General features: G+C 44.7%; 2 protein-coding genes across 2 annotated transcripts in view; both read right to left on the bottom strand.

Moving 5' to 3' along the window:
• The window catches only part of zbtb46 (zinc finger and BTB domain containing 46), a gene marked incomplete at its 3' end in the record, with an annotated part of 75,319 nt that continues 59,998 nt past the window's right edge, over positions 1–15,321 (bottom strand). Inside the window, 3 exon segments of the mRNA XM_036212764.1 lie at positions 1–2,650; positions 3,659–3,834; positions 14,328–14,606. Of these exon segments, the coding sequence (XP_036068657.1) occupies positions 2,216–2,650; positions 3,659–3,834; positions 14,328–14,606 (890 nt within the window).
• LOC112159241 (hypermethylated in cancer 1 protein) lies at positions 3,846–14,321 on the bottom strand. Its single transcript, XM_024293191.2, has 3 exons — positions 7,809–14,321; positions 6,634–6,676; positions 3,846–6,554 (listed from the first exon to the last, which is right to left on the bottom strand). Exons 1-3 carry the CDS (start codon positions 8,436–8,438, stop codon positions 5,842–5,844), a joined length of 1,386 nt encoding a protein of 461 aa, XP_024148959.2. The 5' UTR covers positions 8,439–14,321; the 3' UTR covers positions 3,846–5,841.

Raw genomic sequence — 15,321 nt, 5'->3', positions numbered from 1 at the left:
GTCCATGGCACCTGCAGCAGAAAGGCATGTACGACCACGAAATAAAATCCCAGAGTTACTGTTGCAGCACTCCACTTCCTTTTTATCCAAATTAAAACCAAGTTACAAAATTAAACCTCAAGTGCAAAAAAGGTGCAGCCTGAGTGAGGAAATAAATGGGGGGGGGGTCGTCTGCAGGCTGCATTACTGCTTGATTGTTTGTCATTCAAGCTGTTGCACAGTAGAAACAAGAAAAAAAAAGAAAAATTCTGCTTGATTTTAATTTTAAAAGCCAGCTGGTCCTTTCACTCAGCCCTTCATATGTTCTCAATAATAATAATAATAAAATATCATGTGCACTTTAGCAAACCGACAAATAGGTTTAAAAATAATAATACAAAAAAGGGGGAAAAAAAACAACAAAATAGTTTACCACAACAATAAATCCAAAAAACCACCAACACACGGACTTTCAAACAAAGCACTTCATGTATACAAAGTACTAGATTGTTTTTGGTTCAATATTAATCAATTAGTGTACATTAGTGATGCGAAAGCATGTGCTGAATATAAGTTTCAGTCAATATTTAACACAGAAGTTGGACAGGAACGCGATTCTTCCCTTCATGATCAACAAAACTGGCACAATAGAAGGTTGGTTTAAAAAGCCCGATGGCTTGCTGTCCACAACAAGGCAAAATATGAAAGCTTTTTTTTTTCTTCTTCTTATACAAGATATAAAACACATAGAAAAGAAACGCACAATAAAAGCCTAGCATCCAGCACTTGATAATAATTCATAATAGTAACATCAACGAGAATAATCATAGTTTTAATATTCATAACAATAAGACAACTCAGTGGCCTCAAGTTTGCCAAAAAAAAAAAAAATTAAACAGAAATTTTTTTAGAAAAGAAAAGAAGAAAAATCTGTCTATGCAGACACGCATCCTTGCATACAAACACCCGTTTTGTTTCACGCGACACAGAGAGAGCAAGAGGTTGAAGTTCTTTAAATCAGGAATCCACAAGCATGTTTGCTTTTTTCTTCTCAATAAATAACAAATTAATATCACACTCTTTACAAATACTGAAACTTCAAACACAAACTTGATCCTCTTCTCTTAAAAGACAAGAAAAAATAAAAATACCCCTTATCATCAAAAGTAAGATTAAGCATGGAAAGAGTCTGCATATTCTGTATCCAGAGACTGGAGTTGGATGATTGATTGAAGAGGGGAAAAAAAAGACAAAAGAACAAAGGCAGCTCCTCCGTAGGTGTGAGAGACTCGGCTCTCAGGTCCGATCGTCACAAAGTCCAGTGTGAGAGACACTCAGCCAAGAGACAGAACTAAAGTACTGTCGGTGAAGGCTAGGTCCAATTTGTGCTCGATTTGTGGAAAAAAAAAAAAACGACTCAAATGTTCACTGTAAAAGTTTAGTCCCGACTCAAAGAACTGTATGTACATCTCCAGGACCGGTTGGAATGGATGGTGGTGAACTTACACTGAAAGGCATATAAACAGCACGCAGATTCAGTATGTTGTGATAACAGTCAAGAGGACATAGAGAACATCCTTAAAGGTAGGTGCGGTCACCGAGTTGTGTAAGCAAAGGTCGGATCAAAAATGTAAACCGTGGGTTCAGGGCTTTGTTAGGAGTTTGGTTAAAGTGCAAGTCTGTGGCAGTAGGATTCTGCATCATCAACAATGTGCTGTGGGGGCGCTCCGGTGCCCCCCACGCTTTTGCAATAGATTGAGCGTCTTTCTTCAGTGGCGGAGAGACGCGTCCCCAGAAACATTACAGCTGAGGAGGGACCAATACACCCGTCTTCCTGGCTTTTTCCCCTTGGTTTCCATGGTGATTGTGATGGCAAACGTACAAAGTTGTAGTTTAACGTCAGCCATGTCCTTGGATTAAATAAAAAAACTGCTAGACTCTGACCTGAACCCTCAAGAAGAAACAAAAACACTGCATTTGAAGTAAAGGAGGTAAGCAGAAAGAAGCCTTGCAGTCAAACCATCATTGATCTCCTTCGTTTATGGCAGTCAAGGTTGGTGTGTGTGCATTTGAGTGTTACTCAGAATGATGTTAGATCATTGTCGCGCGTCACCCTACAGCATTTCCATTCAAAGGAAGGCCTGTGTGGGTAAAGAGAGCCGAGGAATCTGCCGGAGAGATGGCCGCAGATCTTCAGAGATCGGTTGAGGAGCCCGTGACGTGAGCCGGACGGATCCTATGAGATCCAGGCGAAGTCCTTCTCGCTCCCGTTCTGCGGCTCCCCCTCCTGCGCCGAGGAGTCGCTCTCTTCCTTCTCGTTGTCCAGCACCCCGTGCTCCTCGGTGGTCATCCCTGAGTCCTTCCACTTGCCCCCCTCCTCCTCGCCTTCCCCCAGGATCTCCCCGTCCCCTTCCGCCATCATCTCCTCCTCGCCGTCTCCATCGCACTCCGCCTGGTCATCGTGGAAGCGGTCCCCGGGGTACAACTCCTCTTCGGGGGAGATGTCCCCACCCACCTCTCCGTTGTGGTCCAGCAGGGCGGCCATGCCCCGGCCAGAGCAGTCGGCGCAGACGCCATGGCGACGGGAGCCGTGTTTGATCCCAACGCTGGCTGCTGACATAAAGACGCGGCTGCACACTTTGCACACGTACTTCTTGTCTTTGCTGTGGACCTGCGAAGAGATACACCATTAAAGTCTCCCTGTGACTACTTATTTTTATTAAAAAAAAAAAAAACATTCCCAGTAGTCTTTTTATTACAATTATGACGTTTTCAACAAAAAATCCACAACCTAAATGTCTTAAAAAGCCATTTTTCACATTGATTCCAAAATCTCCTCTGAGGGGGCGTGGCTTTTGGAGCTGAGCTCCGTCCCTGACCCTCTGTAGAGCTCTCTAAAACATATAAACCCAAGCTACTCGCTCAACATCATCCATGATGTGACAACGAATTAATTCCAGAACAAAGTGTTGAGAATTTTATGCGCCTGACGCGTTCGGCGTGAATGCACCAGTCACACCCGAGGCGTCATCTGTGGCGCTTAAACACAAAATCTTTAACATACTGTAATTTTTTTACCGTTAACATGATCAACTTCATTCCAGGAGATTCTGACGGCAAAAAGCGGCATACACTAAAGGCTGGTTTATACTTCCAAGCGATTTGTAATCACTCGAGTCATAGTGGTCGCATGGTGGGCAATCGCGGGCAAATTGCGCCATATAAATTGAATTTATTTCAGTGATTAGAGTATGCGACTACGCAAAAAACTACGTCCAAAAAAATATCTTATAACACTGAAAATGATGAAAACTTACTGAAGTAGTTCAGAAATTCAGACCTTCAGACACAGAGAAACCGAGAGAGCGGACAACTAGATATTAAAGCAAGTTACTGGAGAGATTTTCTTTTATTTTATATTTATTTTGCCCATTTTTCAACATTTTTTTTGTAATTTTTGCCTTTTTATGCCTAACTCTATTTACTGGGGGACCGCATCACTTCCCCTTGACAGCTATTTAAAAGGAGAAATACTCGGTAATGCAAAAACAAAATGATTTCTTATTACATCTGTTCTTTTTCATGAGAAAAATGCCACACATACACATTAAAAACTTAAGAAACATGATTTTCATTCACTCTGTGCGTTTTGCCGCCCCCTGCTGGCGACTGCACTCACCAGCGTGTGCCTCTTCATGTGCTCCCGTCTGGTGAACTTCTTGCCGCAGATCTCACAGGGGTATGGCCTCTCACCCGTATGGGAGCGCATGTGCCTCTTGAGGATGCACTGGTGCATAGCGGAGAAACTGCAGTAGGGGCACTTGAACTTTTTACGGATCACCGTGAAGTCATTCACTGCAAGGACAGAAAGGTGGAGGGGGTGGAATAAGAAAGAAAAAAACAATTATTTGTATTGAAAAAGTCTCATTCTGATAAAGAAAAGTCTTTTTGTCACTTCGGTTTCCGCATTTAATTAGCAATGTGGCTTAGAAATGTACCATCAATTCCCATGGTCATACCAATCCAAGTCAAAGCTACAGTTGCCTTGGCAACAGCTTTTCCTCCATAAAGTAATAAAGGCATAGAGATACTTTAAACACATGGCACAACAGTCAGTCTGCCTAAGCTGCTCTAGAAGGTCTCTACTAGACACACACAAAAGCCAAACGGGGAAACGACAAGAAAATCACACACAAAAGGGAGGGACGACTTCAAAACATCACTACTGGTGCACAAAAACGCCACATCTACTGTACAGTAAATAAAAGGAGATGGAGCACACTAGAAAGGGCCATAAGGTAATATAATTACCTCATTCAGTTAAGCGACTGCTGCTCTTTAAACAAAAAAAAACATGCATGAACAGATGATGAAAAAGGAAACACAACTGCAAAAGTATTGTTTCTTTTTTATTTTATTTCCAGTCGATCTTTAAGAACATCATACAATCTACAAGCCAAGCAAGAGTCATTCAGTCAGAAAAAAAATACATGGGCTTCAAAAGTAGAATCTATTATTTAATATCCTTGAAACCTGCCATTCAGATTCAAAAAATATGCAGCAGTCAGACGGTTATTTTCCTGCTAACTTATTGATTCGTCTCTTACTTCCCTGAGTCTTCTTCTGGCTGGGACCTGAAAATAAAGCTTTTTGGGAGGAGACTGTAAACACAACAGGAAGACGAATCCTCGGTGGAAAGCCTAACTTTTTCAGGACTTCTCATTCCGAATCCTTCTTAATATGAAAAAAAGACTATTTTGGCAGGAATAGGTGAGGTTTTTCTCGGCTCTTGTCCCTCTTTTTCTGCCCTGAGATCATCGCTATTAATGGTCGTTACGTCACAAAGCACATGTGGTTTAAAGGGCACCTGCCCCTCACTCCCCCCCTTGCTTCCCCTGCTTCAGATGTGGAGGGGTCGGAGGTCAAGAGGGGTTGGAGTCGTGGAGGGCCAATAACTGCTCAGCTCCAGCTCCACTCAGCCACGACAAGAATTACAGATCAGAGACAAAGGAGGGTGGTCAGAGAGGGAGAAAATGACACCTCCCAACCCCCCTCCTTTTCTATTGTTTTAGCGGGCTAAATCCATCTGCATTTATCTCAAAACCACAGACAAGCTTGGCACAAAATCCTTTAAATTGGTGTTTATTTTGTCATTTTTAATGTTGATTTGACATGTTTTTATTATTATTTGAGTTAGAATGTGTCTTAATGCTGCAGTACTGGGGCGCTCCTGCAGGTGGCAGGGCTGTGCACCCTGTTAGGAATGCCTGACAGGTAGGAGCTGGCTTTGAAAGTCTTTGTGAGTGTAATGCAGGGGTGGACACACAGATTAAGATCTCTCTGCCTAAAAAGGAGACAAAAGTTGAGTCAGACTGGTGACTGGCGACAGAGAGCCAGACGGGTGGTTAGAGAGACACCCCCCGTCTTTCCATTCGGCACAGCAGAGAAACCAATCTCTCCCCGGTGCTCTGAGATTTATCATTTCGGGGAAAAGTTTTGCATAGAAGGTGTGTCAAGGTACCTAAGCAGCGGTTTAAGATTCTTAAATAAATGATTTCTGAGTCCGGATCTGTTTTTTGCTCAGCTCAGTGGCCTTGTGGAAGAGTGTCCGCCCTGAGGCTGGAAGGTTCAAATCCCGGACAAGTCTCTAAAAATGGGACCTGCTTGACACTCAGCAATAAGGGGTTGGATTGTGGGGTTGAATCATCAATTGGTTCCCGAGTGCGGCTGTGTCTGCAGCTCACCGCTCCCCCAGGGGATGAGTCAAATGTGGAGAACAAATTTCACACAGTGCGGTGCATGACGACTGATGGGACTTTAACTTTTTGGCTTGAGACACAACGCCCGTCCGTAGGTAGGAAACTACAGGCTCTCTACATCAATCGCCCTGTTTTGATCGCTGACGTTCATATACTGAGACATGTCCACCCCTCCCGGTGCCAGCCTCACCTGGCAACACACTTTAACGTGAGTTGCCAGGTTTTTCTGGGTGCTAAAAGCTTTGGCGCAGACCGGGCAGGTGTGCCCTCTCTCCTTGGAGTGCACGGACGACAGGTGTCTGTGCAAGTCTGTGCGGTCCCTGAAGTGCTTCAGGCAGTACACGCACTGCATCAGCTTCTTCTTGAAGTGGATGGTCTTCTCGTGGCGGTCGGCGTTGGATTTGAGGGTGAAGCTGGCGGGGCACTGAGAGCACAGGTAGCGCGCCGACGCGTGCTCGCCTGCCGCCGGTCGGTACAGGGGCTGCCCGAAGAGGGGCGGAGGCTGGGACGGGGGAGCCTGCAGGCCCTGCATGCCGGACCAGTCCAGGGACAAGGCCATCAGAGACAGGGTGTGGCGGTATTCGTGCTCCCTGAGGTGCTCCAGGCTGCCGAACAGCCGTTTGCACAGGGAGCAGGCGAAACCCTGCGCGGGCCAGGCGCCGTGCTCTGGCAGGACTCGCTCCCTCGAAGCAGCCTCTTCAGTCAGCACAGGCGGCCCTTCAGTTCTCCTGCCAGCCACAGACACAGGCAGGCCACCAGCACAGCTCTCCTCGCCCATCTGATCCCTCTCAACAGGAGACTGGTCAGCGTCCAAATCTGTGGAGGGATGAAAGCAGACGTGTGAGGAAAAGGCCAACTCTGAAGGTATCGATGAACTCGAAGCCTCATCCCTCACCTGTGCCGTACTCTCTTGCATCCTCTTTGTTTTTTATGCATTCCTGCAAGCACAAAATATCCCTATTATGTTTCACGCCATCTAATTTAACCAGTCTGTATGGAATGTTGCCTGGGCATGCAAGAAGGTGGGACAAGCTGTGAAGAAAACTTTAGTAACAAAAAAAAGACAATTATTCAGACAATTTTGAAGAGCAAACACAGACAGACGAGAGTTTCAGGATGCTGCAGCCGTCTGATGGGACGCCATGCTTCCCTGTTAATAATGTTCAACCCCTTTCTCCTCTCCTATTCCTTCTCCGCTACTCGTCTTCCACTCCTCCTCCTCCTCCTCCTCCTCCTCCTCTCTAAGAACAGAACACCATGCACTGGGCAAACAGATGGCTTGTCCACAGAGATAGGGAGGCTTGTTGGAAGGCAGGTCCACTGAAATCAAATGTTGGTCCTAAATGCTCACAGCATACACATAAACTGACTAAAAAAGAAAAAAAAAATTCACTTGCACGCCCACACTCACTCACACACACTCACACACTCACACACACATGGAGCAGAACAAACAATTTCCTGAGCTGCAAGAGCAAACCTCTCATTGTCTGCTAGTATTGATTCTACTCCGTCTCATCACACTACCTTGCCCGTTATCCACTATCTCTGAGCACACACTGCCATTGTTACGAGATGTGTCATCTCTGATGCAACCGCTGTACACTACATTACCGCTAATGCCATGCAAAGACCCCCCCTGCTTAAAGGTGCATTCGTGTCTCGCTTTATTAAAAAGATAATCTAAGGAGGGGAGGCATGGAGTGAAGAGCGGCAGCAGCCTGAAAGGAAGGGAAAGTAAATAAAGCAAACAGTAAAGAAAAGCAAACAAAAAAAAAAAACACAGCATAGCTTCTTGAGAGGAGCAGGAAATGTGCCAGATTTCACAAAAAAAAAGAATGAGATACAGAGAAGGGATGTGTAAAGAAACACTGTAATAGCAGAAAAATTAATGTGGGGAACGTAGTTTCCCGCCCACACGACACATCAGTGGTCAATTTTTCACTTTCGCCTTATACAACCCCCCCCTGTGAGTGGACGGCGGGTTAAGCTGCCCCCTGAATACTCGCCTCCGCTCCTCCTGCTGGGAACTTTTATCAGAGCGGTACCCAGAGGGCTCAGTGCGCTTACCTCAGGCAAGGTGGAGGGTTCTGGGCCCTCGGGGTCCTCTTCCACTTCCATGTCCGACCCTTCCGAGTGCGGCAAGGGGACCCCGGCCCGCAGACCGGGGGCCTCCAGGGGCCGGGGCTCAGGGGGGTGCAGTGGCGTAGGCGGAGCGGGTGGGCAGTATGCTGATGTTGATGATGGCGGTGGTGATGGAAGATGAGGAGGAAGAAAAGGAAGAGGAGGAGAGGAGCCAGCGCCCTGTTTGTTATGAATAGTGGCCCCTGTGGCCCCCGGCCGAAGCGTGCTGCAGTAGTTGTTGGAGCGGAGCCCTAAGAAGCACAGGAAACGAGTCTCACCCACCCACTCACGTACAACTGCAACTCTGCTAGCAGCTGGCCACCAGAATACAACGGGAGAGAGTGGGCAGGGGGGGCACACAGAGGCTGCCAGTGCTGCACTATCAAACACTAGAGAGAGGGGGAGGAAGAAAAACTGAAGTTTCACTTTCCACCAGCCAAGGGGAAAGGGTGAGGGCTTCTCTTCTCTCTCTCTCTCTCTCTTTTTTTCCTTTTGCTCCTCTGCTCTCCTTCTCCTTCCACCCACATGTGTGCACAGAGATGGCAGCAAGTGTGCGCTTTGTGCAAAAGTGTGCATGTGTTGTGTTAGCCAGTAAAATGCATGTAAGAAGAGGGTTTGAGGATCTGCAGTGTGGAGGGAAATAGTTTTGGAGTGGAGCCATGTTGCCGCTGAAGTGAAGATTTTTTTTTTTTTGTACACGGAGGGTAAAGGACGACTACGCCGACCGCGCGAGATGTTTCGCAGCAACAAGTTTGGGCACGCTGAATAAAGAATTTCACTTTACTACAGTGTGCTTTTTTCTCCTGCATGAAGATCAGCATCCTCCTCCCGTTCTTCCTGATTTTTCCCTCCGTGATGATGAATAGGCCATGCCTTTCACAGTACTGTAATTTGTGCAACGCTGCGAGTGTAAATGTGAGGGGAATGCGTCGGGAGTTATGCAGTGGGTTAGCCATTCATAGCCCTCCTCTGCAAAATGAACAGAATCACACATCCGTGAGGGTTGACCGTGGACAGATTCCTGGAATGTTGAACTACCGCGCCTGACACTCCCCACTCCCACTGACTCAGAGAGCACACAAACGCTGAACTTCCCCCCTTTTTTTTCTTTTTTTTGTTCCCCATGCTGTAGCGAGTATAGAGGAAGAATGAACTAGGATGAGCTGCAGGTGAAACAGCACAACTTCTTACTAACACATGTTGCTCTGGAAGAAAAGGAAAGGTTTATCTCAGAAAAGCTAGTTAGGTGTGAGGAATTTTGGAAACTCTCGTCATGCAGATTCACGTTTTGAATTTGGAATAACAGCAACTCAACTCCCCAACACGGTTAACTTAAGACTTTTAGGCTTTAATAGGCCTTAAGGGGAGAATCCTGTTATCAGCATGTGATAAACTAAAACTTGTCAAGTCTTTTAAAACAATTGGATTATTTAGCAGTTCTTTGTGACAAACAGGCTTAATGTCATCCTGTTAGATTTCCAGAACTGTTTATCCTCTTTTGACAGTTTAAGTGAATTAGACAAGTAGACTTGGAAACATGCAGGGGTGGAGCTAGAACTTTTTATATGGGGGGCAGAAGACTTTGGAAAGGGGTGGTAAATGAGAGCAGCAGAGTGGAAGGCCATGACAAATTAAAAGGTCTAAAAATACGTATTTCAAACAGTTATATTATTATTGTTTTGCAATGCTTAAAAAAGGTTGAATATCAATATTAATACAAATATTGATACAAAAATTAAGGGGGCCCCAACCAGCAAGGCTAAGTGTGCCCCTATTTGTGTTAAAAGTGGTCAGTAGTGTCCATAGTTTCTGTGGTGGCCCCTACATTAGCTTAAGTGAGCTAGCCTCCCGGTGGACAGCGTCACAAGCTAGCGAGTTCCGCTGTCCACGGTCCGGCAAAGTAAGCAACTGTCCCCTAACCCAGGGTCCCACACAGATAGCTGGGTTGCCACCAGGCTGCCAATCCCTGGGCAGCGGAGCTCGCTAGTTCACTATGTTATCCTCCAGGCGGCTAGCTAGCTACTGTAGCAAGCTAGCCCACCAAGTTCCCGGTTGAGTCAATGTATGCAAACACAAGAAACTGCAGACAAACCCATTCGGGGTTCACTTGGCCTTGCTGGCTGGGCTAAGATTTTTGATTGGGGGCAGCAGCCACCTATCGTCCCCCATTAGCTCCGCCCCTGGATAAATTAGTATGCATTCTTAAAAAACTTGCTTATCCAACTTTGGGACTTTACAATAAAGAATTTATAAAAAGAAGGTAAACATGCTAACCAGATAATGTAAAGCTCAGAAACTAAAAACACTTTTCTAATGTGTGATTTACAACTTCCTTAAATGTTGCTTTTTCCAGCAAATGTACCTCTTTTTTAAATGTTGCAGTGATCAGAAACCCTAAATAGTCAAAAAAGTAAACTTTTCTGCTTTAATTTTTCTTCTTTAGTCTCTCATATCAATCTCTAGAGGAAATAGTTTGAAGGACATCTACATTCACTCTCAACCGTGCTTCAGTGTTAACAATTTGTTGATGATATTTCTAAGAAGAAAGGCTGAATCCGTGCTCTAATTACTGGAAGCTGTTTGGAACTTTCAGGGTTTTTTACACTAAAATTAAAGGACTTGATTTTCGATCAGCGTCTGACGCTCCTCTTGTCCTCCATGGGGGCAGATATTTCCGATGACCTGTGGTCGAACGACGCACCATGTGACTTTCCAGAGGAAAACCCGAGGAGGGATTGCATTCATTTCCTGCTGCTGATACTTTACACTGATCTTCTAAAACTAATGAGAAAGATGATCAAAAGCTAAAGGATTGCTATCAGCCTCAAAAGTCAGAGGAAAATTCAAATGTCTACAAGAAATCCATTCAGAAAATCTCTGCAGACAGTTATGGATCTGCAGAGACCCATTGTACAGGGCGAGTCAATTTTCGATGTGAAGTGATGAGAGCTGGCAGCGGAGTGAAAACTTCAGTAATGTCGCTATGATCTGTGTAGTTAATTGGATGTTCTTTACGGTGGCAGTGTGGGCAGGTGTGTCTGGGAAAAAAAAGTCTATTGTTAGACTCCGATTGTCTGACGTCTAAATGGGTTAAGGGATCAAAATCCAATGATCTTAATTGGATTTATAGCATAGACTGGTCTGGCTATATTTTTGGAATTCCACATGCGGGGAGGTTTGTTGTCTGCGACCGAAGATGAAGAAAAAGAGGGGCTTTTGATGCACGTCCCATCAGAAACGCGGCGTTCAAAGACGCTGGGTATCAGTTTAGTCGGATTCAAGTGAATGAAAGAGACGCCGTTATTTCAGCAGTAGGAGATTTGAAGACAGGAGCTCCGTGTCAAGGCCATTTGCTGATATTCGGCGGTCTCTCTCAAATTAGGCCAGGTGACCTTGCTCCTATCTTCCCAGATCAATACTTTCTGAGGATTTTGAAGCAACAATCTTTGCTGCTCCCTGAAGTAAAATTGTGGGGGGAAGGGGCAGGAGTGAAACAAATAAGGATGAACTGTTGGAGCCCCACGAGAACGCAGAGGGACAATTGTTCAGGAAAGGTTAAAAAACAAAAATAAAAAGAAAGGGAGGGGAAGACAGGAAGAGGTGAAGGAGAAGAGGGGGAAAGGCGCTTGAATTGAAGGCAGAGAGGCAATAGTGATCCGTCAAACCAGGCAGACATCTCCTCCGCCCAGTAATCTAAGCCACAGTGTTTGTTTATTTTCCGTCCTCATTTAGACGCAGGGACAGACCTGGAGTGAGAGGAGAGGTTGGTGGCCATCTCGACAATCCCACTTCCCCAGCCCCAATTGTGTAGCGAATACAAAATAGGTTTTGGCTAACCAGAAGCACTCGCTGGGGCTTCTTTGGTGACAACAGAAATACTGATATAGGGCTCGTTCAATATGTTTTCATGCAGCGAGAAAATGATTAACATTCTCCGGATTCTGAAAAATCTTTTATTCATATAGTCAAGGCTGATCTATCTATAAAGTCAGAGTGTGTGCGAATAAAAGCTTTCCTTTTTTTCCTGAGACTATCTGAGCTGTGGCAGCATTTGAATCTCCTCTTTACACCAAAAGAAACATCTCAATCCCACACACTTAACACTTGCACAAAAGGGGTGATGCGACGTGACGTGCGCGTTGTCAGTGCATGTGACCGCAAACGTCTGCTTTGAACTATTCATGCTTGGCCCTGTCTTTTACATCAGAGGTGAGTGGGGCTCTGCTCAATAGACCTCACTGGGCTCAGAGTTTGTACCCTTCCTCTGCTTTTCTTCTGCCTGACAAAGACAGCCACAACTCGGGACAAAAGATCCAATTATGTGCCGGTTAAAGCAGAAAAGAAACAATCCCACAATTTGAAGATGTGAAACGTGCCCACGCAGACCTGGGCTTAAGCAAATATACTTGCACTCAAACACTCAAGGATGCACGCCAACGGCTTAACAGACTCACCGAGGAGCATAAGAGCTGACTAAAAAATTTAGAGAACCTTAGAGACAATTCTCTGATTAAACAACAGGACAGTTGGAGGCTGACTCCACTCTCAGCCCTGATTTAAAAAGTGCAAAAAGGGGGCGGGGCTAGGGGAGGTGGGCTGAGCGGGGGAGGTGTGGTCTGGATCTGTGATTGACGGTGACAGTGAGTTTAGCTTGAGGTAAATAAAGGATCTTTTTTTTTGTTTGTTTTATAAAAATAAGAAAAAAATCATTAGATGCAGGAGGCTCCTCCCACAGCGGCTCTTCGTTTGCTAGCCACCCAGCCGCTTGGGCTCGTTTTTCAAGCAAGCGAGCATCGCCGCTCTCGGGAGCAAAGCAAGCTCCGTCGTTCTCCCGTTCAAAGATGGGAGGGACTTTTAAACTGGAGCTGCAGAGCATGATTACATGAAACCTTTTGAAATGTTGTGGGACGCAGACCAGTTAATCAATCGTGAAATTCAACTTCACTACCACTTTCAACCTGTAGGGGGCAGCACACTGATGGTTCCTTTGAGCTGTGACTGGAGAAAATCGATTATTTATCTGTTTAATTTTTAAAATGCTTTTTTTTTTCTTGAAGATGACAGAAATGAATTATTATAAAAAATTTGGGTATGTGTAGTTTTCTGGGAAACCATAAATGTTTACATTTAGACACACCCTGCGATTTTTATTCTTCTTTTGCTAGCCTACGATCCGACCACGGCCCCTCGCCAGAGAAGAAAACAGTTATGTGGCCATCACAAGAAAAAGGTTGGGGACCCCTGGTTTAAACCAGAGGTTCCAAACTTTTTTCAGGCCTGGACCGGTCCAAACGGGGCAGAAGTTGGCATTTTTAAGATTCCGGTTCATGAAAATCTATTTTCAAAATAAAATGCTACTACAAGAAATTTTGTTTAAAAAAAGTTTAAAAATATCAACACATATTTTTTATGCAGATCGTGAAGATTCAATGAAACAAAGCTGTTGATTTGTAGAAGTCATTTCTGATCTTCATTCTGTATAAAATGTCATGTGACCCAGATGGATGCTATGAACAGAATAAGGAAGTCTTTCATAATAAAACTTCCTTCAGAATCAGAGAATAAACTAAAAGGAAATGATCAAAGTTAGCACATTTATTTATGTTTTTCTGTCTGCGGGTACCATGTGACCCACGGACCGGTGCCGGTCCACGGCCTGGGGGGGTCTGGGACTGCTGGTTTAAAGTAGTTCAACAAGTTTATTTAAAATTGTCAAAAATGTGGCAAGAATCAACAGTCAGCATTTGTAAAGCCTCATTTATACAAGTAAACAACCAAAAAAAGTTGATTTTTTGTTTGGTTACCCATTAATATACAGAAAGTGATACTTTAGTTCAACATCTTGGCTAAAAACTTTCTTTTATTTGTAGTTTGGATTCATCATAGTTTGGTTAAAAAGAGAAATAAAACTTTCCATGTTAGGTTAAAAGTCATATATAACTTTTTTAAAGAGGGTTTTAGCAGCTTTTACTTTGAGAATCGCAGAGTGTTTAAGTGAGTAAATGCTGTAGCTGCAGTTGTGTTGTTTTTTCTTCTTTCTTTTTTGCTGTGAATTACAGCTGTGAACCCACTGAAACGCACAATGAAGCTGTCACATAAAACCAAACAAATTTTAACAAGACAGCAAGAGCGATCCCCGCAAAATGTTCTCTCACTGAGTCACTGTTGAGAAAGTCATCATTGGCATTACCACACAAACTGATTACACACTCCAGACGCACAACAACAACAACACACAGGAACACGGAGGCGAGCATGCGTTCATGGCTGTCTGAGTATAGTGGATGTTGAGGGAAAACTGTGCTTTGGGACTGGGACTTGTGTGCTGCACGGCTGACAGGTGCATGTGTTCTCCCGTTTAATCCTTTTGTCTGAGTGTTTCTGAGTTAAATGTCAATTAAAGACGTGTGCCTGAGTTGTGCGTAATGACCGATGTAAGCAGAGTTTGAGCAAACAACTACTTACAAGACAGGGAGTGTCCTCCTTTGGGCAGGTACTCGTACAGCAGCGGGTTATCATCTCCCATCATCTCAGCCCGCAGTGACAGCAGGCTGTTCTTACTCATCAGTGCTGCCTTCAGATTAGCCACAGATGAGATCCCTGCCCCCGCTCCTCGGCTGGCCTCCTCGCTCTCGTTGGTGCCCAGGAAGCTGGGCTCTGCGGTGAGAGCCTCTTCCTGTTTGACGAAGAAGTCGAGGCGCTCCCCACGGCTGTCTGAGCTATTGGGCTCGGTCACGTCTGCCCCTGAACGGAGAGGAGGAAGAAGAAAATGAGTGGGGTTCAAAGTCACACCCTGTCTGAACGGTTCCAAGACCCACTCCAAGAAAAGTTGTGTTATTGTGGAGAACAAATATGAAGAAAATTAGGATTAAAATTGTATTTATGAGTATTTCTTCATTTAAATTGTTGTGATTTAGAAGAATACAAAAAAAACAATGCAGTTGGAAACTGCTTGCAAGTGTGACGTAGAAGCTACTACGGCAAGCCATAAGGTACCTGCTCCTTCTTGATGCATCTACTCCAATATTGCTGGTTATATTTGTTGTGAAGGTAATGTTAGGTTGCAATTTTGATGGGCTGGAAGCTATTAGGACAAAGAGGTGATGGGCCTCACTCATTGCGAAGTATTGTTTTGTGTCACCCGCCTGCATTACCGAGCATTTTTACTTGGACCTGATCTTCTGTTTCTGTCTAGCGGACCACCTATTATTGTTGATATCATCGAACGAAAGTGACGTCCAAATTAAGAGACACTATTTTTTCATAACTCTCCATTTGGAGGGCTAAATGAAGGGGAAGGGATAAGGGAAGAATTCGGATTGGGCTTAAGTTGTGCTTCATTCTTCTCTGAACTAATAAACCTGCTGCAAGGGGAACCAGCTGTCTTCCCGTTTGTGACAGCTACTTTTTTCTTAGGTTTTGAACCATGTGACTTACACAAAGGTGGGCTATTCTGTGG

Source organism: Oryzias melastigma, linkage group LG7 (assembly GCF_002922805.2).
Source record: "Oryzias melastigma strain HK-1 linkage group LG7, ASM292280v2, whole genome shotgun sequence".
NCBI lineage: Eukaryota > Metazoa > Chordata > Actinopteri > Beloniformes > Adrianichthyidae > Oryzias > Oryzias melastigma.
Note: the sequence above shows the minus strand (reverse complement) of the source record. Positions and strands in the feature narration are given on the sequence as shown.

Excerpts from the sequence above, each read along its gene's own strand:
- LOC112159241 (XM_024293191.2), bottom strand. The coding sequence starts at position 8,438 with ATGCACACTTTTGCACAAAGCGCACACTTGCTGCCATCTCTGTGCACA. Across the intron at positions 6,677-7,808 it reads AACCCTCCACCTTGCCTGAG|GAATGCATAAAAAACAAAGA; the intron begins GTAAGCGCACTG and ends TTGTGCTTGCAG. Across the intron at positions 6,555-6,633 it reads TGCAAGAGAGTACGGCACAG|ATTTGGACGCTGACCAGTCT; the intron begins GTGAGGGATGAG and ends ATCCCTCCACAG.